The sequence below is a fragment of the Microchirus variegatus genome (assembly GCF_963457635.1).
Source record: "Microchirus variegatus genome assembly, chromosome: 4".
Taxonomy (NCBI): domain Eukaryota; kingdom Metazoa; phylum Chordata; class Actinopteri; order Pleuronectiformes; family Soleidae; genus Microchirus; species Microchirus variegatus.
This window is the reverse complement of record NC_139805.1, coordinates 33215112-33241334: the sequence shown is the minus strand read 5'-3', so window position 1 is coordinate 33241334 and position 26223 is coordinate 33215112. Positions and strand designations below refer to the sequence as shown.

General features: G+C 41.0%; 1 protein-coding gene across 1 annotated transcript in view; it reads right to left on the bottom strand.

The window, feature by feature from the left end:
• ptprfa (protein tyrosine phosphatase receptor type Fa) overlaps positions 1–26223 on the bottom strand; it is a gene marked incomplete at both ends in the record, with an annotated part of 258404 nt that overhangs the window by 223626 nt on the left and 8555 nt on the right. The window contains one exon of the mRNA XM_083887919.1: positions 19365–19506. Coding sequence (XP_083744045.1) covers positions 19365–19506 — 142 coding nt within the window. The remainder of the gene's footprint in view (positions 1–19364; positions 19507–26223) is intronic.

Sequence of the window (26223 nt, the reverse complement as noted above, 5' to 3'; positions counted from 1 at the left end):
GAATCGGTAAAGCCACAATTGCCAAACAATGTTTAATGAATTAAATACATCTTTATTTCATACATACATACATACCTACCTACCAGTCAAGCTAGCTAGCAACCTACATACCTTTGTAAATGACATTTACTGTACGTAAAGGTGCATTATGCAATAAATCTAAAGCAACTGGCCATAAAATCCTCCTAATATGTCACAGAGACTCAGGAATAATGTTCATATAACAAACTGAACTCACCAACAACAACAGTACAGACAAAATATTTGCATTAAAAAAATATTTTGCAGACTGCAAAATCATGTTTATGTTTTGAAATCATGTTTTGGCATGTGGCGCCACCCACCGCCGTCTACCGATCATTGCAGTCAGTAGAGTCTCAGCTGCCGATCAACCACGGGTTGCCAGTTACTTCAAAAAACAAAACCTGAACGACCTCGGTATTTTAAATTTGAATGTAGTAACATATGGCACCTTTAAGTTTTAGAAGTAAAACTATTAAAAAACTAGGAGTTAGGATTGAGTCATGGTGGGTCAATGGTGCGGCGAGTACGTCTTTCAACTGGAAGGTTGTGGGTTAAATTCCTGGCACTTGACCCTATGTTGCAGCACAGCACAAATACGAACCATAATAACAACTCTTCTTCTTCGTCCGATTGTATTTGGTAGCAATGAGTAACAAAGACAGTTAGAGGAAATGTGGAGTAAAATTTGCGAGAAATACAAATAATAATAAGTCCTATTTACACTGCGGTATCTTCTCAGGTGGTTCTTGGTATTAAAGGTTTGAGAAGCACTGAGTCTGAAGTTTAAAATGCACTGTTCTGTTGGGCAGTGGCATCGTTGACAGTGTTGACCTCAGCAGTTCAACTCCATTTCTCACAAGTGTGGTGGGAAGAAAAAAAAAAAACGTTTCTGCTGTTTCCAGAATAAAATATAACCAGTCCAAACTTTTACAGTGGCTAAGCTCTTTTTTGATAAAGTTACAGGGTCGCTCGCCTCCACAAGAGCCAAAATTCCTTGACCGTGAGCTTTTTTTCTGAGCCTGAACTTAACTTAGTGTGATATAACACATCACTGTACACAGACAAGAAGAAGAAAAGAGACCAAACCGACCTCTGTCCAAGGCTTAAACACTCAGGTCTCCCTTTACAGAGGCTTTTAGAATGTGTCTGTGATCAGATAGTGATTTCTCTGAGACAGGAAGTGAAGCTCAGCTTCCTCTAAAATGTCAAAGTCAAACATGTTCTGTGTTGTTTTTACATTTCAACACTAAACGTGCGCTAGAACGCGATGAGAACGTGTGTCACTCGTTTGTTCCACGGAACGGAACAACGCTTCTCTGGGAGTCAATGGAGCAGGGGGCGGGGCCTGGAGAGCATGAGGCGGGGCATGCAGGCTGGGCCTTCTGCGTGATGATTGGAGGAACTGTCTGAAAGGCGGAGCCAGTTTAACTAGTTGTTGTTTAAGTAGTAGTAGTGTTGTAGTTGTTTTAGTCATATTTGTTTCAGTAGTAGTTTTAGTAGTATTGGTTTCAGTAGTAGTTGTTTCAGTGGTAGTTTTAGTAATATTTGTTTCAGTAGTAGTTTTTGGAGTTGTTTTAGTAGTAGTTGTTTCAGTAGTATTTGTTTCAGTAGTAGTTTTAGTCGTAGTTGTTTCAGTAGAAGTTTTAGTAATATTTGTTTCAGTAGTAGTTTTAGTAATATTTGTTTCAGTAGTAGTTTACGTAGTTATTTTAGTAGTAGTAGTTTTAGTAATATTTGGTTCAGTAGTCGTTTTTGTAATTGTTTTAGTAGTATTTGTTTCAGTAGTAGTTTTAGAAGAAGTTGTTCCAATAGTAGTTTTTGTCATATGTTTAGTAGTAGTTGTTCCAGTAGTAGTTTTTGTAGTTGTTTTAGTAATAGTTGTTTCAGTAGTAGTTTTAGTAGTAGTTGTTCCAGTAGTAGTTTTTGTAGTTGTTTTAGTTATAGTTGTTTCAGTAGTAGTTTTTGTAATTGTTTTTGTAGTATTTGTTTCAGTAGTAGTTGTTTCAGTGGTAGTTGTTCCAGTAGTAGTTTTTGTAGTTGTTTTAGTAATAGTTGTTTCAGTAGTAGTTTTTGTCATTGTTTTTGTAGTATTTGTTTTGGTAGTAGTTGTTCCAATAGTTGTTTTTGTAGTAGTTGTTTTAGTAGTATTTGTTTCAGTAGTAGTTTTTGTAGTAGTTGTTTTACTAGTAGTTGTTCCAGTAGTAGTTTTTGTAATTGTTTTTACATCAAGATCTAATTCTTATCTGATCACAGTTTGTTAAGGAAAAGTTCAACATAAAGAAATAAAGTTTAGTAATATATTATTATTATTATTTTACGTCCCGGCACCAGAAGACATCATAAATAAAGTAAATCTGTACATAACTTTACCTGCTTCTGTCTGATCTGATCCGATGAGTTTATAAGGGTTTATATAGATTATAAGAGATTAGGATTTATTGTGTCCCATGAATTATTTTGTGTTTTATTACACAAATCTTTGAAAATAGTAGCATATCGCATAATATTACAATTGCATTGTATGTTGAGTTAACTGCAATCATTTTGACTGATAATTCTGGTTACTACTAAACTGCTTTAATCCAGATTACCTGACAAGAAAAGACATAATCCTGTGCCATTTATTGTTGTTCAGAATTGTCAGAATCTGTTTCATTCTTTTGTGCCACATTTCACAGATTTTTTTTTAAACGAATAGATGAGAAGGAACGAAGCTCCGCAGGTTCCTCTTTTTAACTTCTGACTTGAGGAAGTTGGCAAATGTCAGCCGTGGCCTCATGAGGAGAATAAATGTACGTTTTATTCTAATGTTTCTTTGTCTGCGATGGCGACAGCGAAGGCGGGCACAGCAGTCTGGAACAGCACATTTGTCAGAGACACCTGAATTCCACTCAATTATGTGTCTTCAAACCGCCGAGAGTGAGAGGAAACGTTTTTGCATTTGTTCTCTTCATAATCGCCAGACAGTTTGTTCGTGTTCCGTATTTCTCATTTCTTATAACCCTCGCCCGCCCGCCCGCCCGCCGTCCTCCTCCTGTTTCTCAAAGGTTACACGCAGACTAATACTTTTAATACATTTGGAAATAGTATTTTAATGTCACAAAATGATCCACATGCAGATGAGAGTCTTTCAACTCTGCGTCTGAAGTCATTTGCATGGATATTAAAGCCTTTGTATCTTGTGACCGTTGAGAACCGATTGAAGATTCCTGTTATGAGCGCGACAGTGAGGTGAAACTAAAACTGCAGGTAAGTTATAATGCGGCTGAATGATGGAGGGATTCCCAAACACTGGGTCAGGACCCAGAGATGGGTCACAAAGGGATTATTTTTGGGTCCCCAAACAAAGTAGCAGGATTTTCCCAACCTTTGAGTTAAGATGCGTGGGTGTATGTATCAAATAACATGCATGAAATAAAGATTGATTTAATTCATTAAACATATCTTTGGAAATGTGGCCTATAGAGTGTTATAGATTACAAAGGTAGGTTGCTAGCTAGCTTGACTGTTGGTAGTGAGGTAGGTAGGTATGTATGTATGTATGCATGAAATAAATATGTATTTAATTCATTAAACATTATTTGGGAATTGTGGCTTTACCAATTCAATAATTAAATTAAGTGTTATGGTTGGAAATGTCTTTATTCTAGGAGCAGTATCTTGATATTACAAAGGTAGGTAGCTAGCTAGCTTGACTAGTAGGTAGGTAGGTAGGTAGCTTGACTGGTAGGTAAGCAGGTAGGTGGTTAGCTTGACTAGTATGTAGCTTGACTGGTCGGTAGATAGGTAGGTCGCTTGAGTGGTAGGTAGGTAGGTAGGTAGGTAGGTAGGTAGGTAGGTAGGTAGGTAGGTAGGTAGGTAGGTAGGTAGGTAGGTAGGTAGGTAGGTAGGTAGGTAGGCTAGAAGGTAGATAGGTAGGTAAGTAGCTTGACTAGTAGGTAGATAGCTTGACTGGTAGGTAGGTAGGTAGGTAGGTAGGTAGGTAGGTAGGTAGGTAGGTAGGTAGGTAGGTAGGTAGCTTGACTAGTAGGTGAGTAGGCAGGTAGCTTGACTGGTAGGTAGGTAGGTACTTTATTGATTACTCATGACATCATTAATTTTCCCTATCGATTATCGTATTGCACCAGGAAGTACGACGACATATCACCAAATTGGTATTTTGACCCACCTCTAATTGTAAGGATAAGTTATATTCAGTCTGGTTCAATGGTATCTTTTGAATCACCGTGGATTTAAAGCACACAGTGAACTCTTCCACCTTGAAATTTGGCGCTCGTGCTGTTGTTCATTCTTCAGGAGCCAGTTACGCGAGTTTTCATGACATTTCAAACACTCACACATAGCAGTCGTTGGTGAGGAAACGTGAAAACACGCTCCTGGGACTAAAAAAAAAAACAAGAGGTATCCCTTTAATGACCTGCGTGTCCAATCCCCTCTGTGACCATGGGTCGTGAGAGAGCCACAGATTCCAGAGGGGATTTGAGACTTTCTCTGTCTAAGGTTTCATAATCTATTATCAGTGTGTGAACATGAGGCCCTGGTGTATTATGCCCAGCATTTATGTAATCCCATCTGTAACATAATAGTCTGTATTTAGGCAGGAACACAAAGAGGCAGAAGGTGTGTGTGTGTGTGTGTGTGTGTGTGTGTGTGTGTGTGAGGGAGGGGTGGGTGGGAGTTTGAAAACACTGTGTTGGATTCCGTCACATTTCTGGACGGTGGCGTTCAGGAGATAGTCTGTGTGCGAGTGTGTGAACGGGATTCCACATGGAGACGGCGACAGTGTGAGCGTACGAGCGCTAAACTACAGGGAAGCACTGCAATCTAATCTCACACACACACACACACACACACACACACACACACACACAGAGGTAACACGATGATGGGCTTAAACATGGAGACACATCGGATCACAGTGTTCACACAGTGAGAGCAGATCACTGTAAACAATGTACGACAGCCACTTTATTAGGCACAGCTCTGCCTTTTGAATTAATCTGTATATTATTATGTTATAGTGGAACATTCTGGGCAAAATATGTGACTTTTTGGCAAACGCTATCCCATAATCTCTGTACCTCTGACCTTGTTTGTCTTGAAAGGCACATATAAATAAAACGTAGTGTTATTATTATTATTATTTTGGCAGTATTTACTGTGTAGTGAATGAAATAAATCAAAAACTTGAAGCAATATCACAATAAAATTAAATGAAAATATCAACTCCACGCCGGGACGAAAACTTTGATTTATTTTTTTTAATTTATTCTTTGGAATAAAATCGCGATTCGCTTGTAAAGGGACGTTGCACAATAATGAGCATCGACATGTAAACATGCCAGACATTAGTCATCGGGCTAATTTACTGTTGTTGTCCCCTTGGCAAGTTGATGAAACTAAATACCAAAGAAGAACGTTATAAATCAAAATGACAACAGCGGCAGCAGCAGATAAGGTATTAACACCATTGGCTGTGTTGCAACGATATTTAGTAATAAATTATACGGCGGAGAAAAAACGAAAATACAGATGATAAAATACCTTCAAAAATGATGAATATTTCACATCAATGATTGATTCAATGTGTCGCTGAGGTTTTCTGACTGATAACAGGTGACTAAAAATGAATAATGTGAGAATTAATTCAAAAAATGCACCTATATATATATATATATATATACATTTTTTTTTTTTTAACTTGTTAACACCATTTTCTTCCCGTAGGTCACGAGTTTCCATGACTACAGCAGAAGAGCAGTGTTAACCCTTTAAGGTACGAACCAAGAAAAAAATAAAGGAAAAATAATTTCTTTGCAATTTTTTATTATTTTATTATTTCATTTTATTTACTTTTAATAACAATAACAACAATAAATATATATGAGTGTATATATATATATATATATATTTTATTAGACTCTACAGTATTTCAGATACAGGCCTCTACCAAACGGTTGAGACATCTGTTCATAATAAACCTGGTTTATCTCATTTTTCAATGAGATATAGTGACTTATAATAACAATAACAACAATATATATACGTATATATATATATACGTGTATATATATATATATATATATATATTTTTTTTTTAATTAGACTACAGTTTTTCAGATACAGGCCTCTACCAAACGGTTGAGGTGTCTGTTCATAATAAACCTGTTTTATCTCATTTTCAATGAGATATAGTGACTTATAACAACAATAACAACAATATATATCTATATATATATTATATATATTTTTTTAATTAGACTCTACAGCATTTCAGATACAGGCCTCTACCAAACGGTTGAGACATCTGTTCACAATAAACCTGGTTTATCTAATTTTTCAATGCGATATAGTGACTTAAAGTGTGCTCAACCAAATGGTTGAGTCGTACCTTAAAGGGTTAAACGGTAACAGCGAGGTAAACGTTAAACTGCTGACCTCATATCGGCCTAAAGAAACTATATTAACATCCACGTTGGGTTTGGTTTATTTTACTCTGGAAGCACAAACAGCCGTCGCTGTCGAGTCACGTTCCACCTCCGGAAAAACAGGTGTGTGAGAAACAAAAACATGACCCTGACACGCAAAGGGCTCCTCAGGTCAGGGGGGGGCCCCTCTCATAACCCCCCCGCCCCTCCCCCCCAGCACTGCAAAGGTCACAGGTCACTTCCACAACTCGGTGTGTGAACCTGCTCCACCAAAAAAACCACCTCCGCTACCCGAAATAAGAGCGAGAGACTTTAAGTTGTTCTGCTCCACTGCAGAGGGAGAGAGGGAGGGAGGGAGGGAGGGAGGGAGGGAGGTTTCCCCCTCTCTCATTTTACACCGTGTTAACTCCTTTTCAGCTTTTTGAGGTTGTGACAGGCACGGCTCACAACACCGCCGCCGCCGCCCCGGTGATTGATTCTACATTGATGGTTAAAACCCCAAAAAGCCATTCATGGCTGATAAGCTGCACCGGTTAATGTTGTTAATGTTGTTCGTGAAAGCTTTTTTTGGAGCGTGTGGTGAGGACGCACTGCAGGGCTTTTCGTGTCATTTTTTTTTTTTGTACCAAAGCACCGTCGTCCTCAGGAGACACGTTCACGCACAAAAGCAATTTAGAAAAACAGGAGTATTTTTGTCTTTGTGTGACTGGCTCAGTGTTTACAGACAGACAGACAGACAGCAGAGGTGTAAGTGCAGCAAGTCGCTGCTCTCTGATCACTATTCGCCGAGCTTTCGTTTCATCATCATCATCATCATCGTCCTCGCCGGTTGCAGACAACACAGTCAGCGATTCATCACAGCGTCACGGCAGCTCGCTGAGGGACGACCGTGTTACCTGAGAGCGGGAAAACATCGCTCAACTCTGCACCGCCGAGTCCACGGAAGCATTAAGAATGAATATGCGAATGAATATGTTTCACGTTATACAGCTCTGAAATATAGATATTTTTTTTATATCTAATCCGCATTAGGTGACCTCTGTAAGTTGACGTTAAAGCAGGGGTCTCAAACTGGCGGCCCCGGGCCAAATGCGGCCCCCCAATCGATTACATGCGGCCCCCCACTTAATATCATGTTATAACGAAAACATGGCCACGACCTCACCGTCTTTTAAACACAGTGTGTAGCTTGAGGCACAGCTGCCAACAAGGTCATAGAATATAATATATGTTTGCTAGCCATTCTAGCTAAGACATTTGGTCATAATTATCCCATTATTAAATGTATCATATACGACATTCAAAACACATAAATACACTTGTTAGGCCCCGAGCTACGAATGGCAGTGGCCGAAACGGCTCCTGGTACGAATTTTAATTACAGTTGTTCACACTATTGTTGATGTAATTCAAAATAAATGTCTGTTTTTGATATTAATACAGTCATTTTGCATCATAAATAGTATTATTAAGTATACGTGTGATATCATGATGCAATATTGTGAAGAGCTGTTTTTTTTCCCCCACTTGTTGTACTCAAGGCCGGCCCCCTCTTGACCACAATAGATGCGCATTGGCCCCCAGGTCATTTAAGTTTGAGACTCCTGCGGTAAAGGATTAAAGTTATGTAACTAAGGTATGTACTGTATATTGGAGCTATCTGCTCATTAGTGATTCAGAGGTCACTTAAGTATGAGACGGTGTGCAAAGATAAGATAAAGAAGAGGAATTACAACAAGAAGAATATTTGGAATGGCTACATTTTGTTTATAGCATTCAATAAAGGAAACAATAAAAACAATTAAACTCATACTCAGCAGGTTTGTCTCAGGACTCTACATCGGCTTCCATTCATTTGGAGACAACAGAAACAAAGCCTTATCCCTAACCATCCTTAATCATAACCTTAAAAAGAACCTAAGTACAACTTGCAGGGTTCCTATGGGTCCTTGAAAACCTTGAAAACTGTTGAAAGCTTTTGAAAACCACCCTAAATAGACATGGATCACTGAAACAAGTCAAGTTGATATTTTAAGTAGGTGTCTTGCGTTGCTTGATGCACGTAGACTCGAGTCGTAATAACTAGCGTCGTTGCGGACACTGTCCACTGTCTCTCTCTGTCTTTCCCCACCGTTGACGTGAGATTCCGTGCGGGAACAATGAGCGAGTAAAGTTAAGCAAAGAGGGAGCAAATGACGACGTAATGCCGAATCACAAAGACTGACTTTGACCCAAGATCCCGAGGACAATCACTTGTGGACGCCATGGGTGAAGCAGCTCTTACAAGTTGTCGTCCTTGAATTACAGGGAAATGGTCTTGAAAAGAACTTGAATTTGATGTCAAGCAAAGTGTTGGAAACCCTGAATTCAAATCTTTGCCCTAAACTTAAGAGGTTCTGGCTCCATGAGGACTACTGCTTTCCTACCTAACGAAACCAAATGGGTACTTGTCTAAGGAGTACCCCAGGCCTTGATCTGGGTGGGAACTTGAACTGGCAACCTTACGCTCACAAGTCAAGTTCCCGTTCCACTTGGAAAGGTTGCCCGCATTCATGCAGATGATGAAAAATAATACTATAATACACAGAATAACTCTATTACGGATAATAATGGTGTAAAGTGAATATTACGGAGCCAAACTCAACCTTTTTGTCTAAAAACTGTGATTTATGAAGTGACAAAAACCAAATAAATCAGAAATGTTTTATTCTAAAGTCAGTGTTTATAACAGAATAAGTCCTAAAGAGTCCACCGCTAATGTTGCTAAAAAATTAAAGTACATCACGACTTTGCTCGGAACTCTGTGTTTTCTGCATCGGGACTTTTTGTGGAAAGCAAGAGGATTTATTATGGAGACAAAGACGCGCTGCTGCCTCCTCTGTTTGGATCTCTGTCAGTGCTCAGCCCGCAGGGAAATATCCGACTCATTAGCTGCTAAATGCTCCACTACAACAAGTGTGTCTGAGGATTTCCTGCTGAACAGGTAATGTACAGTGGCTTTTTTTTTTCACGGGGAACAGCTGGTGGAGGACGTGACTGTGGCTGGATCGTACCAAAGCAGTAAAGTTACCCCCCCATCTCCCCCTGCAGGTCAAAGGCCTGCTTTTACAAACCCACTGGCTGGGTAGCAACAGCGCAGCTATCATTCATCTGTTATAATGCGTCATTTATCACTGCTAATCCAGCTCTGCTGTCTCATTCTCACTCTGCTCCTTTGGGTTTGGAGGCTTTCCCCCCCCCCCCCTCGCTTTATTTTTGGTGCCAAAGGGATGGATGATTTCCATGCAGGAGACGGAAAGTGCTAGTGCAAGGAAAAAGGGGCTATAAAGAATCTAATTAGCCATATCGGGGTCCCAGGGCCACAGAGTGGACTCACGGATGCTGCTGATGCTACGCTGGGCTCAGTGCACCGTGTGGTGATATTATCCAGTGAATCCTTGAAAGTGAAATACCTAAAGTCTATACCTGCTCCAAAAAAACAAAAAAAAAAACACAAAAGGACAAGGCTGCAGAGTTGGCTCTGCCCTCGCCTCATGAAATGAATCTGTTCCAAAAGATATAGGAGCCACACGGACCGGGCTCAGGTGGTGGTAAAGGTGAAAATCTATTTACCGAAGATTACGCTCGGCGGGTACACAGTGAGGCAGTCCAAAACAATGGGAAACAAGAACATAATTGACAGGCAAAAGGCCAAAGAACAGACAATGGAGCACTTACTAAAAACAGAAGCAGTGGGAAATATGGAATCTGAGTAGATGTACATACACTATACGGACAAAAGTAGGATTGAATTCAGCATACAGAGACATTCCGGACATTATAGTTCTGACAGTTTGAGAAAGGTCCTTTTCTTTGTCCCAGTGGACAAAGCAAGGACTCTAAGGACAATCTGAGTTTGGTGTGGAAGAACTTAACCTCAACTTGACCTTCAACCTACATCGAGCACCTTTGGGATGGACTGGAACAGAGATTGTGAGCCTTAGACCTTCTCGTCTCCAACATCAGTGTCTATGAATTAATGAATGAACACAAAATCCACCATAGAAACACTTCAAAATGATGAAGAAAGTCTTCCAAGAAGAGTAGAAGCTGTTATAGCTGCACCTACAACTACTTAAAAACCTACCTTTTCCTCTTTGGCTTCCTTGTTTGTTGGTTAGTTTTAGGATTAGGCTTTAGTAAACCCATCAGGTCAAGGGCTAAGCAAATTACCCAATCCCCATATGATAGTGAATTTGAGTAGAATCCACTTCTGAAACTGCTTTTTGGTGTTTTCAGCCATATTGCTGCTGTATGACGCTGTGCCGCGATTTACTCACACTTTGTGCTTCTTCAGGCTCGTCGGCTCGGCCATGACGTCACAAAAACAAAACCTGATTAAAAACTGCTTTACTGTGTAATGGTAAATTCAAATTTCTTTTTCTCATAGCTACAACTGCCCAACACAAGCTACCAGGTCCTTTTGTGTATTCAAAAAACAAAAACTACAACATCTGCAGGATACCTAGGTGGGGAGTCGAGCCTAACATAGACAAAGGGGTGTGAAAGCATGGCCTGGAAGGGCAGACCCCTTCCCAGACAAAGAGATCTCACAGGGATGTTCCCCATGTATAAATCTTTCAGACTCTCTATTCTCTGGGTCTTTCTCGTGTGCAGATTGACAAAGAAAATAAAACCTTGTCGGCCGGCAGAAGTCTCTATTAAGTCCGTTGTGGAGGTGTTTCATCAGCGACAGTGTCTTCTGACTCTGGGTCAAAGTCATAAAAGGGACTGCAGCGGGGAGTTGTGAAGAAGCTATGTTTTGATAATGAGGAGCAGTGCATCAACCGTTCCAGAGTGGGGAGCTGCGCTGAGAGCGGATGTGCTGAATATGTCACTTCCGGGTATTGGCCAATCACAAGGGGGTGAGATTTATGTCTGAAATATCGCGGCTCAGTACACCATCAGAAAAGACTCGTTTACAGCAACTAGGAGGTTTTTGACCATAAAAACAAGTTAATGTATGTAAGTAACTAACATATATGTGCAACAGGACCACTCTATGTGAGCTTTAACATGCCAACACAAGGCAAAAGAGACACCAGGGCCAATAAAATCATACAGTATGTGAAAGTTATAGTGTTTGTAAAGAGGTGTTTGTTTGCGGTTGTCAGCTCAGCAGAGAGGGAGGTTGTTCACTGGTGACACCTGACAGCACCGCTGAGTGTGCGACGCAGCGGCGGTCAGATCAGCCGAGTGCCCTCAGGCAGAGCATCTCACAAGGAAAACAGACACACAAAAGAAAAGGAAAAGCCCTCTCACACAGGTTGACACACAGCGAGAAAGCAGACGGCGGGGGGGGGGGGACGACGACGACGACAAATCCAGCACTGAAGTTAATCCGCTGTCATATCAGATCAACCAACAGAAACACTTCAGGCCATAACAAGTGCACCAGGCCTCTGTGGAGTGATGTGTCTTCCTTTACTCCCCCGTGACTGTCGCAATCAAGCAGCAGACCAAAGTGCAGATATTTTGTGCTGCATCCACCACACCTGCACCGACAAAGAAGCCCCGCCCCCCTCTGTCTGTCTGTCTGAAGCTCCTGCCGTCTCCACCACCTTCAGCATCTTCACTTCCCTCTCTCTCTCTCTCTCTCTCTCTTTCTGCTGCTTCTCTTCATGACTAATCCTGCGCTCTCATTACCCAGAGTCCTGCTGTCGACTCTGCCACATCTTCTTCTTCCTCTCATTTCTGCCCACTGTCTTTGAAAGCTCTTGGTGCTGCTGCTTTTGTGTTTTCCAGTCTCTAAACACACACAAACACACACACATGCACAAACACACACACAGAGACTGTACAGGAGTGAGAGTGGAGCTTCTAAAGCAAAAAAAAAAACACTATTTGAAAATAGGGGTAGAAAATGAAACGAGAGTGAGTCTCATTATGAAGCTGTCTCTGAGAGACTGAGACACTCGCGGTGTTGAAATGGATACATATGGTTGTGCAAGCACTTTGATATCACATCCACACACACACACACACACACACACACACACACACACACACCAGGAGAATGAGCTCATCTATAGCACACACACACACACAGCCTGTGAAAATGTGACAGGGCGGATTTTATAAGCGACATCATCATCATCATCACTTTCATTTTACCTTCCAACCAACCAAGCTATCTACCTACCTCCCTACCAATCAACCTACCACACCTACCTACCTACAAACCAAGCAAGCTAGCTAGCTACCTACCTACCTACCAACCAACCAAGCTACCTCCCTACCTACCAACCAACCAAGCTACCTTCCTACCTACCTACTTACCTACCTTCCATCCAAACAACCAACCAAGCTACCCATCTACCTAATTACCTACCTACCTTCCAACCAACCAACCAACCAGCCAATCAACCAACCAAGCTACCTTCCTACCTCCCTACCTTCCAACCAACCAAGCTACCTACCTACCTCCCTACCTTCCAACCAAGCTACCTCCCTACCTTCCTATCAACCAAGCTACCTTCCTACCTACCTCCCTACCTTCCAACCAACCAAGCTACCTTCCTACCTACCTACCTTCTAACCAAACAACCAACCAAGCTACCCATCTACCTACTTACCTACCTACCTTCCAACCAACCAACCAACCAACCAACCAAGCTACCTTCCTACCTTCCAACCAACCAAGCTAACTTCCTACCTACCTACCTTCCAACCAACCAAACACACAAGCTACCTTCCTACCTCCCTACCTACCAACCAACCAAGCTACCCATCTACCTACCTACCAACCAAGCAACCTAGCTAAATACCTACCTATCAACCAACCAACCAACCAACCTACCAACCAACCAGGCAAAGTATGAGAACCACTGGTGCGGAGAAGGTTCTGTGTCAGAGTGAATATAGCCGTAATCTTATTAGCAGCTCACCACAACAGAGAGTCTAACACTAAACCCTGCTTTAAACCACCTTACTAGCAAAAAAAACAAGTCACACAAACATTTTTAATTTATGCTCCACGGAAAAGGTTTCAGTCATCTCCAATTCACCAAAGACCTCCGAAATGAGCAGCTGCCCTTTTATAAGACTGACAACAACATGAAACTGAAAGCAATTTGAGTCACAGTGGAAAAATAAAGAATCGCAAATAAACATCATTATTTAGACAGATTTTCTGCCCATTCAGACTAAAATCCTGCCCAAAATAAACTTTCAGACTTCTCATTCCCTAAGTATCTAGTGAGTTTATACATTTTCCACACAGTCTAATAGTCTGAATCATCCTATTGATGTGAAGAGAGTAGATTTACAGCAGAATCTATTGATCGAAGGATCAATGATTGCCACTATTCAGCCCCAATAATCCATCCATACAAGAAAAAGGATATTTATTCCACTGAATAGCCCTCAGATTATCTGTTATTGGAAGAACATGTTGGATGTGACTAATCTGACAAATTTTCAGATTATCACTGTGTCTTTTGGGCCCAAAAAGGAAAGTTCATAGAATCCTAATGGGTCTAGGGATTTCACAGCAGCAGCGTGGATTAGGGGATGTTTCTAAAGTTCATTTTTTCATCCTCGTTCATCGACTGCAAATGTCATGGAAACGTTTAAATTTGAATACACCAAGAGTCAGTCGGCACAGCGGCAGACACGTGGCCCGCTGTCTGACTGCTGTCCGGAATTTAATAAAAGAGCAGCGCCGTCAAAGTACGTCTCACCTGAAAAGCTTTTCCCTCACAAATGACATGCATTAGTGCTGAAGTGAAACGCTGTCAGTGCATGCAGACCAGTGCAGAGCTCTGTGAAGTCTGTCTTCCCTTAATGAAGCACACACCATTGTTCTTCTGTGAAAAAGCTCCAGCGTTGATGTAACGGTGACAGTTTCTTCTTCGAACTGCTTCTGAGAAACAGCGGAAGGCGGAGGATCAACCTTGAGTCCTAAAAAGTGACGTTTCTCACACAAGTAAACCTTTTGGCGTTTTATCACCGCGCCACCGAAGGTGAGCTGAGTGACTGCATCTTAAAAGTAATTTGCCTGCTGCACAGAAGAAAGCACTCCACACAAAACATCAGCTGCTCCTGCTCCCTTCTCCTCCAGAGAGGACATTTTACCAAACACTTTGCCTCAGGAGAGCACAGAATATACTTAAAGACTCTAAATGGACATCACCTTTCTCAACTCTTGCCCTCGGGGAGGCATTTCACAAACATTAAAGCACAGACTAACTGGGAAAAAACAGAAAAGAAAAAGAAAATAGCTTCTATCCCAGAGCCATATGTTCGCTCCACAACACTAGAATACAGAAAACTATTAATGTGTGTGTGGGGAAATAAGTGTTTATGTATTTATTCACTGGATTGTCTTTATATCTATGTTTTATACTTTTCCACCCGTCCATCTGTCAATCAAGTAATCCACCGACACAACCACCTACCAAACAACCAACCTTCCTTCCTTCCTTCCCCTACCTACCTACCTACCAACCAACCAACCAAGAAAGCTACCTACCTACCTACCTATAAACCAACCGACCATGTTTATCCATGTGGCACTAGTGTTTCAGAAACGGTATTTATTTAGAACCAATGTGCAACCAATTACAACCAATCAACCAACCACCCATGTACATACAAACCAACCAACCAACCAACATCTATCTATCTATCTATCTATCTATCTATCTATCTATCTATCTATCTATCTATCTATCTATCTATCTATCTATCTATCTATCTATCTATCTATCTATCTATCCACCAACCAACCAAGCTCCCTACCTAACTTCCAACTAACCAACCAAGTTACCTACCTACCTATCAACCAACCATGTTTATCCTTCCTTCTGACCTTCCTTCCCTTACCTACCTACCAACCTACCAGCCTACCTAACTTCCTACCTACCAGCCAACAAGCTATCTACCTACCTACCTATAAACCAACCAACCGTGTTTATCCATGTGGCACTAGTGTTTCAGAAACTGTATTTATTTACAACCAATGTGCAACCAATTACAACCAACCAAACAACCACTATCTATCTATCTATCTATCTATCTATCTATCTATCTATCTATCTATCTATCTATCTATCTATCTATCTATCTATCTATCTATCTATCTATCTATCTATCTATCTATCCACCCACCCACCTACCAACCTTCCTTCTGACCGTCCCTCCCCTACCTACTTATCTTCCATCCTTCCAACCAACCATGTTACTTAGCTACCTATCAACCAACCAACCGTGTTAATCCACTAGGGTGGCACTAGGGTTTCGGAAACTGTATTTATTTACAACCAATGTGCAACCAATTACAACCAACCACCTACATACAAACCAACCAACCAACCATCAATTATCTATCTATCTATCTATCTATCTATCTATCTATCTATCTATCTATCTATCTATCTATCTATCTATCTATCTATCTATTTCATTTAGTGAGGAACATATTTTTAATCCAAATGAAGTCACTTATTTACATGTCTACAGAGCTCATCCTCATCACTGTTTTTACTGCTCGTGGCACTTTTGGCAAAAAAAGAAAAACAATTAGAAAACGAGAGTGATGATCACCACTTCCTGATTATGAACGTGGTTCTGTTTCAGCACAAAAAAAAAAGAGATAAGACAATGATGGGTTTTCATCACAGCATCGACATCCTCTCCATTAAAGAAAACACACTGGGTTGTCCTTAAAACACTTAAACAAATATATCTCTCTCTCCACATCACGACTGGTGATATGACAAAAACAACGTGGTTCCTTCAAAGACATAATTGCAAAAAAACAAATGAATGATGTGGAAAAAGCTTTGTTTCTTTTAGGAGAGAACGTCTGCTTTTATCCCCCCAAAAAACATCTGCATCTCACCACGGTTTGACATATGCATATGAGCATCAATGCGTTTCATAGCCTGATCCTTTAAATATCACCCTGTTGTCAGCGATCATTAGTCGCAGCCATCACTGTCTTTTAACAAGATCCTGAGTGGTTTGGAGAGAAAGGAGTCTGTTTGTGTGACGCTGAAGGCTCCGCAGCCTCGGGCTGTGTTTACTGGTGCCAATATCTACATGGCAAAAGAAGTATAATGGGTTCCTGAGTGACTTGGAGAAGGCTGCCGGAGAGAAAGGCTTATTTCGGTCTGTGGCTGTTTGTCTATCAATTAGAGTGTCGATTAAATAAATGTGTTTGGTCTCCGTCTCACTGCTGGCAAAGCACAGCGCGCTGTCTGGAGACACACCTACAGGAGGCTCGCAGCCAAAATCACTTTCAACACATTCCTGCGAAATAAAAACACACAATCAAACGGAGTTACTGGGCTCAGGCATCCAGCAGCCACCACTGCACACTGAGGCTAGTTTATACTGGAGAAAAAAGCAGCTCGGCTCAAAGCTGCTGCTGCAGTGTGGTCACTTTGGACAAATTACGTTCTTTAAAGCTGACCTAGACCGGAAGTTCCAATTAACTCTGTTTTTTAGTGTGTATCTGCGTCATTACCTTGTTTATGAAGCCCTGAAGGTTCTAAACAAACAGTTCAGCCACTGCTGAGAACGCTGTGTTTTATTGTAATCTCGGGCTCAGCGAGATCTCTGAAAAAACCAGATCCGGTTACGTAAACATCGGTTCTCCTGAACAGCAGATCGTCCTGCTCCGGGCACCAGTCCGGGCACATCCGGTTGAGTACATTGAACCGCAGAAGAAGAATAACATCCGTTGTGGAGGTGTTTCACGAGCGACAGTGTCTTCTGACTCTGGGTCTGACTCCGGGTCAAAGTCATAAAAGGGACTGCGGCGGGGAGTCGTGAAGAAGCTATTTTTAAACGTTGTTCAAACAATGTTTTGATAATGAGTAGCAGTGCATCCACTGTTCCAGAGGGGGGAGCTGTGCTTCTGAGAGCGGGTGTGCTGAATATGTCACTTCCGGGTATTGGCCAATCACAAGACAGTTGGGAAGCCTCTACGCTGGCTGGCCAATCACAACACACTCTGTCTTCTGGGTGTGAGAGTTGAGTCTGAAATATCGCGGCTGGGGAACAGCGTCAGAAAAGAGGATTTCTATCGGCTCGTTTACAGCAACTAGGAGGTTTTTGACCATAAAAACAAGTTAATGTATGTAGGTAGACCTCCATAACTAACATATATGTGCAACAGGACCCACACAAAGGGGAATACATCATAGGAGGTTGAGAGAAACATTAGCCCAAACTACGACCAGGCTTCCTCGAGCTCCATCTGTGGACTACTTCATCCCTGGGTTCACCATCCTCAGATTCATTGGGCCAAACTCCAACAACCCTCAACCCTCTAGCTTCTGAAGCCATGTTTCCACAATGGTACAGCCCAATTTGGAACAGTACAGTACCGGTATAGAACGGTAAAGCCTGCAGTCAGGCTTGCGAGTCGACTGAGAACAGTAACTTTTACTTGGTAGACGGGGGTTTGTGCTGACTTTACCATACCTTTTTACTCAGATACCCCAAGTGAAAGGTGCCTAAAAATGGAAAGGTAGGGGCTGGGGTTATGTTGGTACTATTCCTCATGAAAACCCAAATAAATACATGCACCATACTTGGTGTGCACTGTGCCGGGACGTTGTACCGGTGCGCCAACAACTAACAACGACATAGAATGCGAAAACAACAGACAACAGGAGGACATCCAGCAGCTTTCGTATATCATATCGAACCACAAGGTGGAAACAGGCCTTAAATTTCCCTGTCAAACCACATGAACCGAGGCCAAGTCATGACCAAGACCAGAGTGTAGTGAGACCAGGACAAGACCAAGACTTTTAGGGCAAAGACAGAGTCAAGACTGAGACCAGTGCCCTGGAGGCTGCTGTATATTTAATATGGCACTGAAATAAAAATGGTTGACAAACTAAAAAAAGAAATATTTCACTCGGTAACACCTCAATGATTTATTCTTCTTCTTTTTTCCATTAAGTTCTGGGAGGCTGCACACTATGAATAATGAAAACTGATTTAAAGGAAAGAACATGAAAGTTCCAGGTTAGACAGTCCAATAAACAACTGTTTAGCCTGTGTTATTGTCTCTGGAAGTCCACACCGACACCATTGGGGTGTTTTACCATAATTGGCTCATCCACAACGAGTTTGGACAACCCTCGTCCAATTCTCTGTGACTTCATTGAAAGCAACTTATTTTTAACAGAAATCTGCAGAAGAGTTCTGCATCTCCCACTCTTCCTGCCACCGTCTCACTGCAATGTCTTCATATAACTCGGTGAAGTTTTAAGCTGTTACGAAATTACGTTTTTTTTGGGTTTTTTTTTAAGTTTGTCAGCCATTTGCTTTTGTTCTTCAGGTTCTACAGAAAACTTTAACTAAATTACAAACCACCACACGCGGGGTCTTGTTTGCACTGTGTTATGTAAAACCTTAAAAGCTTTCACATCAGATTATATCTGACAACTCGACAGCAAAATCACTCTGACATTCCATCTCTCACATCCTCAGCACTGAGGTTCGGAAAAAAATATAATTAAAATGTATATAAGTCTCACAAAAAAGACCTTAAGAGAGTAGGTACAAATGTAAGAGTAATAACTTCCTGTTTCTGTTCAATCTATTTCATCGAAGGACGCTTCTCTACCCTCCAGTTTCTCCACTTCCTCCAGATGATGGAACTTTTTCGGATTAGGGAAGCTAAGTGGTGGATTAAGGGATTCCAGACCCCTTGGAAATGCTCCTGTGGTCAGAGCCAACAACCCGCTCTCAGCCAGACTCAAACATTTCAAACAGCGTATCCGAACAAAGTACCGTGACCATGAAAACAAACCACCGTGGCTTCATGAAAGGTTTAAGAACAGCAGAGAGCTAACGTGTGGATGATTAGCGAGACAAAGGTGACAAGAAAGTCAGCTTTTTTTTTTTTACCTTCGAGGACGGTGAGCTTGGCACTGGTGTTGATCTCTCCCGCGCTGTTGGTGGCCGTGCACTCGTAGATGGCTTCGTCGCGGTGGGTCCTCAGAGGCTGGATACGCAGCACCGAGCCTGAGCCGTCGTCAAACTCGATCACCTGTCGAGGGAAAGCAGAGCAGAACGTTAAAGAACTCCCCTCTTCAGAGCCACATTATACAACACTTTAAAGGGATAGCTGCCATTTTCTGGAGATAAAAATACCCGCTAAAAGAAACTTAAATGGCTAACTAGAATAGTTTGGAAGCCAATCACACTCCTGCACCAAAGTCCACTTTGGAACCTACCTACCTACCAAGCAATCTTCCTTCCTTCCCCTACCTACCTACCTACCTACCTACCTACCTACCTACCTACCTACCTACCTACCTACCTACCTACCTACCTACCTACCTACCAACATTTCTGCCTTCCCCTACCTACCTACCTACCAACCTTCCTTCCTTCCTTCCCCTACCTACCGACCTTTCTTCCTTCCCCTACCTACCTACCTACCTACCTACCTACCTACCTACCTACCTACCTACCTACCAACATTTCTTCCTTCCCCTGCCTACCTACCTACCAACCTTCCTTCCTTCCCCTACCTACCGACCTTTCTTCCTTCCCCTACCTACCGATCTTCCTTCCTTCCTTCACCTACCTACCTACCTACCTACCTACCTACCTACCTACCTACCTACCTACCTACCTACCTACCTACCTACCTACCTACCTACCTACTTTCCTTCCTCTACCTACAAACCTTCCTTCCTTCTTTCCTTCCCCTATCTACCGACCTTCCTTCCTTCTTTCACCTACCTACCTACCTACCTACCTACCTACCTACCTACCTACCTACCTACCTAACTACCTACCTACCTACCTACCTACCTACCAACCTTCCTTCCTTCCTTCACCTACCTACCTACCTTCCTTCACCTACCTAGCTACCAACTACCTAGCTACCAACCAACCCTAAGTGTTACAAAGAACCCTTTTAAAAACCCTTTATTCAGGAAAGGGGTTCTCTGGATCAAAATAGTTCTTACTGGAACCATTAAAGAACCCTTTAAAAACAAATGGTTCCAGGTAGAACCTCAGCCCTTGTAGAAGAACACTTTTGGAACCCTTATTTCTAAAAGTGTATTTCTGCCTCATTTTCTAAGTTTGTCTTGCTTAGATAAATCAAAACAAAATGATTTTCAACCACCAAACTCACAAGAATAAGACGTTTAAACTTAGTGATGGAGGCAACAGTGGATCGACAGCTCCTGTGTGCTGGGATGTAAAATCACAGATTTTCTGAATGGGCATTGGTGTGGTGAGAGAGCAGTTCACAAACTACAAAGCCTCCAGCTGTAAAAGGCTGTCTCACGATGAGATAAAGTGGCAAACATATTGTTGTGAAGAGATCGTAGACTGAAGCTGGCACAGATTTCATTTTGCTGCTGGGTGATAGATCGCACGTAGATGAGTTTTGTCTCCGTCAGCAGCAGAAAAACAAGCACACAGCACTCTATCTCTTTAAATATCAACATGTAATTAAAGCCGGTTCACCTGTGTTATTATTCAGAAAGAAGGCAAGAAGTCTTTTAACCCTTACATTTCTAGCTACTCATGAAACATGCACTGATGATTGTTAGATTTTTGTTTACCTGGTGATTCATCAACTTTAATTATTGTTTCAGGTTTCGGGTCGAATTAAGCCAAGTTAAAAAACGACATAATCTTTCACCGGGAGGATCTGCCTCCTGATTTGTGTCACCATGAAAACACAAGACACCTTTAATTATGTTGTGAATTTAGCGTCATTTAAACAGATTTTGTGAAGCAGCAAAAGTGAGAAGGAAGGTCTACAAGACTGTCTAGAAGACAGGAGCTGAAGATGCTTAGATCATGGTTCCCACGCCTTAAATTTAAGGTATTTTCAAGGACTTTCCAGGACCAATTCCCTCAAATTCAAGGACTGAATGTGCTGACACAGCTTAAGATGGGAGGACAACTTGTAAGAGCTCGTCTTGGTCCATGACGGCGTCCACTTTTATTGATCTGGACAAGTGATTCTTTTTTGGGAATCTTGGGTCAAAGTCAGTCTTTGTCATTTTTCTTTGCTGAGACAGAGATCTTGGAATTTTTCATTTCCCAGGCATCATCAGGTCATCGTTTGCCCTCTCTTGCGTAACTTTACTCGCTCATTGTTCTGCACGGAATCTCACGTTAATGGCGGAAGTTTGTTGTAGGTGGCGTCGTAACAAACAAGGGAGACAAAGGGTGAATTCCAATTCCTTGCTTAACCCTCAATCTCAAAAATGTGCGCTCCCTCTAGTGCAAGTGCTGTCCTGATTCTCAGAAAAATTAAGTTGAGGGGCAAGTTTAAGGGCTGTATCGCCCTCAATATTGAGATTTTCCAAGACCACCCTTTAGAGCAAGGGCTACCCAGAATGCATTGCGTGTTTTCACATAAGAAAGATGGCGTCGAAAGCAGCGAAACGAGTACGCTACAAATGCAAAGTATTTTCTTTGTTAATAGAGATATAAAAATGATGAAAAACATTGCATCATCTTAGTTTAGGCCCATATTATGGATTACTGACGTCATTGTTGCGTAACATTTATTTTTGTCTTACGATCTTTTGTCAATAGCCGGCCGGTGCGGACAAGCGATGGTTCGCTATCATTAACCCTCCAATAAGCCGTGGTGTGTGGTAACTGTCAGTTGAATATGTCCGTGGTTGTGGTATTTGTATGAGTATCATCTTATAACTAACTGACAACCTAATAACTTGACTGAAATAGAATAAATAAATAATCCTGACGTAAATGTGTTCTTCTTCTTCTTTTTTGGAGTTGACAGACTGGACGCAGCTTTCGCGTTATTCTGCCCCCTACAGTCTGAAGACGTATCTGCATTTAAGGGGTGTCCCATTTCTAAGTGACAAAATAACCCTCAACACCTGGTTTTGAGGCCAGTTAAGATTAAGGGTTGAGCTTGAGGGTTAAGATTAAGGGTTAAGATAGGAATTGGAATTGGCCCATAATATTAACTTCTTTCTTGGATTTCAAGGACACGTGGGAACCCTGTGAAATGTTCATTGGGACATGGTTTAGAAATAAAGTCAAAATTTAGATGGTTTTTTGTCCTGTACAGAGGAGGCGGAGTGAGAATATTGGACAAAGGGTGTTGGAGACAGAGCTGCTGGGCAGGAGTAGACGAAGAAGACCATAGAGAACCTTCATGGATGTTGTGAAGGAGGACGTGAGGACAGTTGGTGAAAAAGAACATGTCACAAAACAAAGAAAGAAGGATTGAGCAACTGTCTGTGATCTCTGACGCATTTTTAGATGTTGAATTTCTCCATCACCATCTCCGATTGGCTGCCGTGGACGGACGGAGTCATCGATTTCCAACACGCAACAGGAAATGCGACGGAGGTCTGCAGGCGGCACATCAGGGAGGCGTGAGCAGCAGGTCTCTGCAGGCTGTGTCACTTAATATTTGACTCTAAACGTCTGCCAAAGTGCAGATCATGTGGTGATATCATCGCGAGCTTCCGAAACAACTCGCGAAACCGAAACCAAGCGGATTATCGAGCCGAAAATGGTAAAAAAATAGACTTCAGATGTCAAAATGTCTCTGTTAAAGTAGCTGGAGTTTGTCTACCTTTAGGAACTTTAGGAAGAAAAGTTGGACATATGGAACACTGCATTCCATCAACACACTGAGATAAACCATTTAAAATCCTCAAGTTATTATTTTGAGCTGACAGATTAACTCATGGTTGTTCAGGGGATTATGGGAAATGTTTGTTTTTTTGTAGATGAGGAAAAAGTAAATTATTCTTTTTCAAATGTGTGATTCTCACGTCTGCAAGTATCCTGCAGATAAAATCTGTGTTTTTTTTTCATTTAAATAACAAGAAAAACAACAAAAAAACACGTTAAATGTCAAATTTCAATCAGTGAACTTTAAAAGGTGATGGGTGACTGATGTTGACCTTTGTTTTGAATGCGAACAACAAAGATTAACAGCAAAAGTTTTGGAAAAACACAAGACTTTACTGCATAAAGAGAGTCCCTGTGTACTAATATACACTTAACACAGATTACAGAGAAACAATGATCATGTAAAACCCTTATCTTAACACTTTTACTTTGTTATTTATAACAAAAAAAATGTGCTTTCATACTGAAGTACAGTCATAATCTAAGACTTTTACTTCAGTAATATAATAAGTAATTATCTGGTGGGATACTTCATTAGTAATGAGATAACATTATATGCAAGTATAACAACCATTAGATGACTTCATACAGAAAATATATATGTAAATACTGGAGCACCAGTGAAGACTGACGGCTAAATTTAGTCAAACAGCGGCGTCTGTCAGAGTCTCATATTCAACGGGAAACAAATTACAGGCTCATATCAGCGAGTGAGACAACTATTTAACCTCCAGAAAAAACCTCAAACATTGGCTGAAGGCAAACTATTCATGTCCTCATACCTAACTTGCTCTGATGCCCTTTCCCAGGGTCTTTTGGTCTCAATATTATTGTTATTATTATACATTTCGAGTATGGTGAATAAAAGGAATTCGCTCCGATCGCTCTTTTTTTTTTCACTTGAGCGCACGTTTGAGGGCCGTGACGTACACGGAAAATCACCAAACTTGTTGTGCACATTATGGTCGTCAGATATTCTGATGTAACCGAGTTTGAGGGCGAACCGATGAATTTTGAAGGAATTATAGTTAAAAACCCATTTTCACATATTGTGCTCCCACTAGCCAAGCAGCAGGCTCCCGCCCCCACAAACAGGCCCCGCCCTCACCTTCCTTTGATCTGTATGTCGTGGTTATCGATCCACGCTGATAACCTGCAAAGCCAGTCACTGCGCCACCTACTGGTAACAGGAAGTGCACCGAAATTGTTTGTTTTCAAGACTTATTGTAGCAGATGTTGTAAATATTGTCATAAATGTTCTATATATTGTAAGAAATGTTCTAAATGTTGTAGTAAATGTTCTAAATATTGTAGTAAATGTTCTAATTATTCTAGCAAATGTTCTAAATATTGTAGTAAATGTTCTAAATATTGCAGTAAATGTTCTAAGTATTCAAGTAAATGTTCTAAATATTGTAGTAAATGTTCCAAATATTGTAGTAAATGTTCTAAGTATTCAAGTAAATGTTCTAAATATTGTAGTAAATGTTCCAAATATTGTAGTAAATGTTCCAAATATTGTAGTAAATGTTGTAAATATTGTAGTAAATGTTGTAAATATCGTAGTTAATGTTCTAAATATTGTAGCAAATGTTCTAAATATTGTAGTAAATGTTCCAAATATTGTAGTAAATGTTCTAAATATTGCAGTAAATGTTCTAAGTATTCAAGTAAATGTTCTAAATATTGTAGTAAATGTTCTAAATAAATGTTGTTTCCTGTACTGCAGTGTGTTTTGTTTGATATGTTTTTATGTCTGCGACTATGGACGGTAATTAGCTTGTTGCTAAATCCAGTATATTTGGTGATTAATGGGAGTTTTCCTCATTTAATAAACTTAAGTTTTATAGGTTACAGTCATTAAAGGAAATGTGTGGTGTTTGTTGAATTATCCTTTTATTTTCCCCCTAAACTATTGTCAAACCACCTTTTTAGAATTTGACCAATGTTAGCGATGAACCTTCAAATAAACAGCAGAAACACTGAAAACCCCTCGTTTCACATCAGAGCTTCATTGGTCACGCTCCACTGCTTTAAGACAGCGAGGTGCTGAGTTTGTGCCTGACTACACCTCATCACTCACGGGTGCTCAGAGCAAGTGCAATTAGTTTGTTTTTACAATCATTGATGCTCAGAATTTGGGAGCAAGATATTATGCAAATTGCATTTTTTTAAAAAAAACATAAAATAAATGAATGAAAATAACTTGAATTACCAGCCGGTGGTTCTAATGTCTCCACTGACCAACACTTTTCAGTCTAAATATGTTGGTTATTACCAGCCAAACTCACTGTTCCCCACATTAACCTCACAACAAAACCACTCTGTCACAGCGGAACATCGTTTTCAACAGCGCTCACAGTGGAAGAAGCTTCTGAAAACACTTTAAAGACGAGACAACGTTTGTGCAGAGTTGCATCGTATAATTTGTTGACTTTTACGTGCTGTGCAAATGTGTTTTACAAAGTCGTGCACGTCTTACTTAAAGTTGCCATATGTAAGAATGTGGCAAAAAACGGTTACTACATTCAAATTCAAAATACCGAGGTCTATTAGGTTTCGTTTTTCTCACGTAACTGGCAACCCGTGGTTGCTCGGCAGCTGAGACTCTACTGACTGCAATGATTGGTTGACGGCGGTAGGTGGCGCCACATGCCAAAAACATGATTTCAAAACGTAAACATGATTTGCAGTCTGCAAAAAAAATGTTTTAATGCAAATATTTTGTCTGTACTGTTGTTGTTGGTGAGTTCAGTTTGTTATATGAACATTATTCCTTAGTCTATGTGACATATTAGGAGGATTTTAAGGCCAGTTGCTTTAGATTTATTACGTAATGCACCTTTAATTGTTGACTAAAAAGGCAATGTTCAAGTATCCTTGATTCTGTCCACAAATTATTGGATTTTGCATGATTTTTTGTTGATTGTTAGTGAGCTACACAAGGATTTCCTTTGAGATCACGTGGACATTTGTGCCAGTATATTGAGAAACCACATTCATGACAACATGAATGGGACATGGGGACGGACAGGTGGACACTTCACGCCTCCGGGCCACAGCTGTGTCATTTTATGCACGAATGCGTTAAAATTGAGTTGAAATTTCCGGT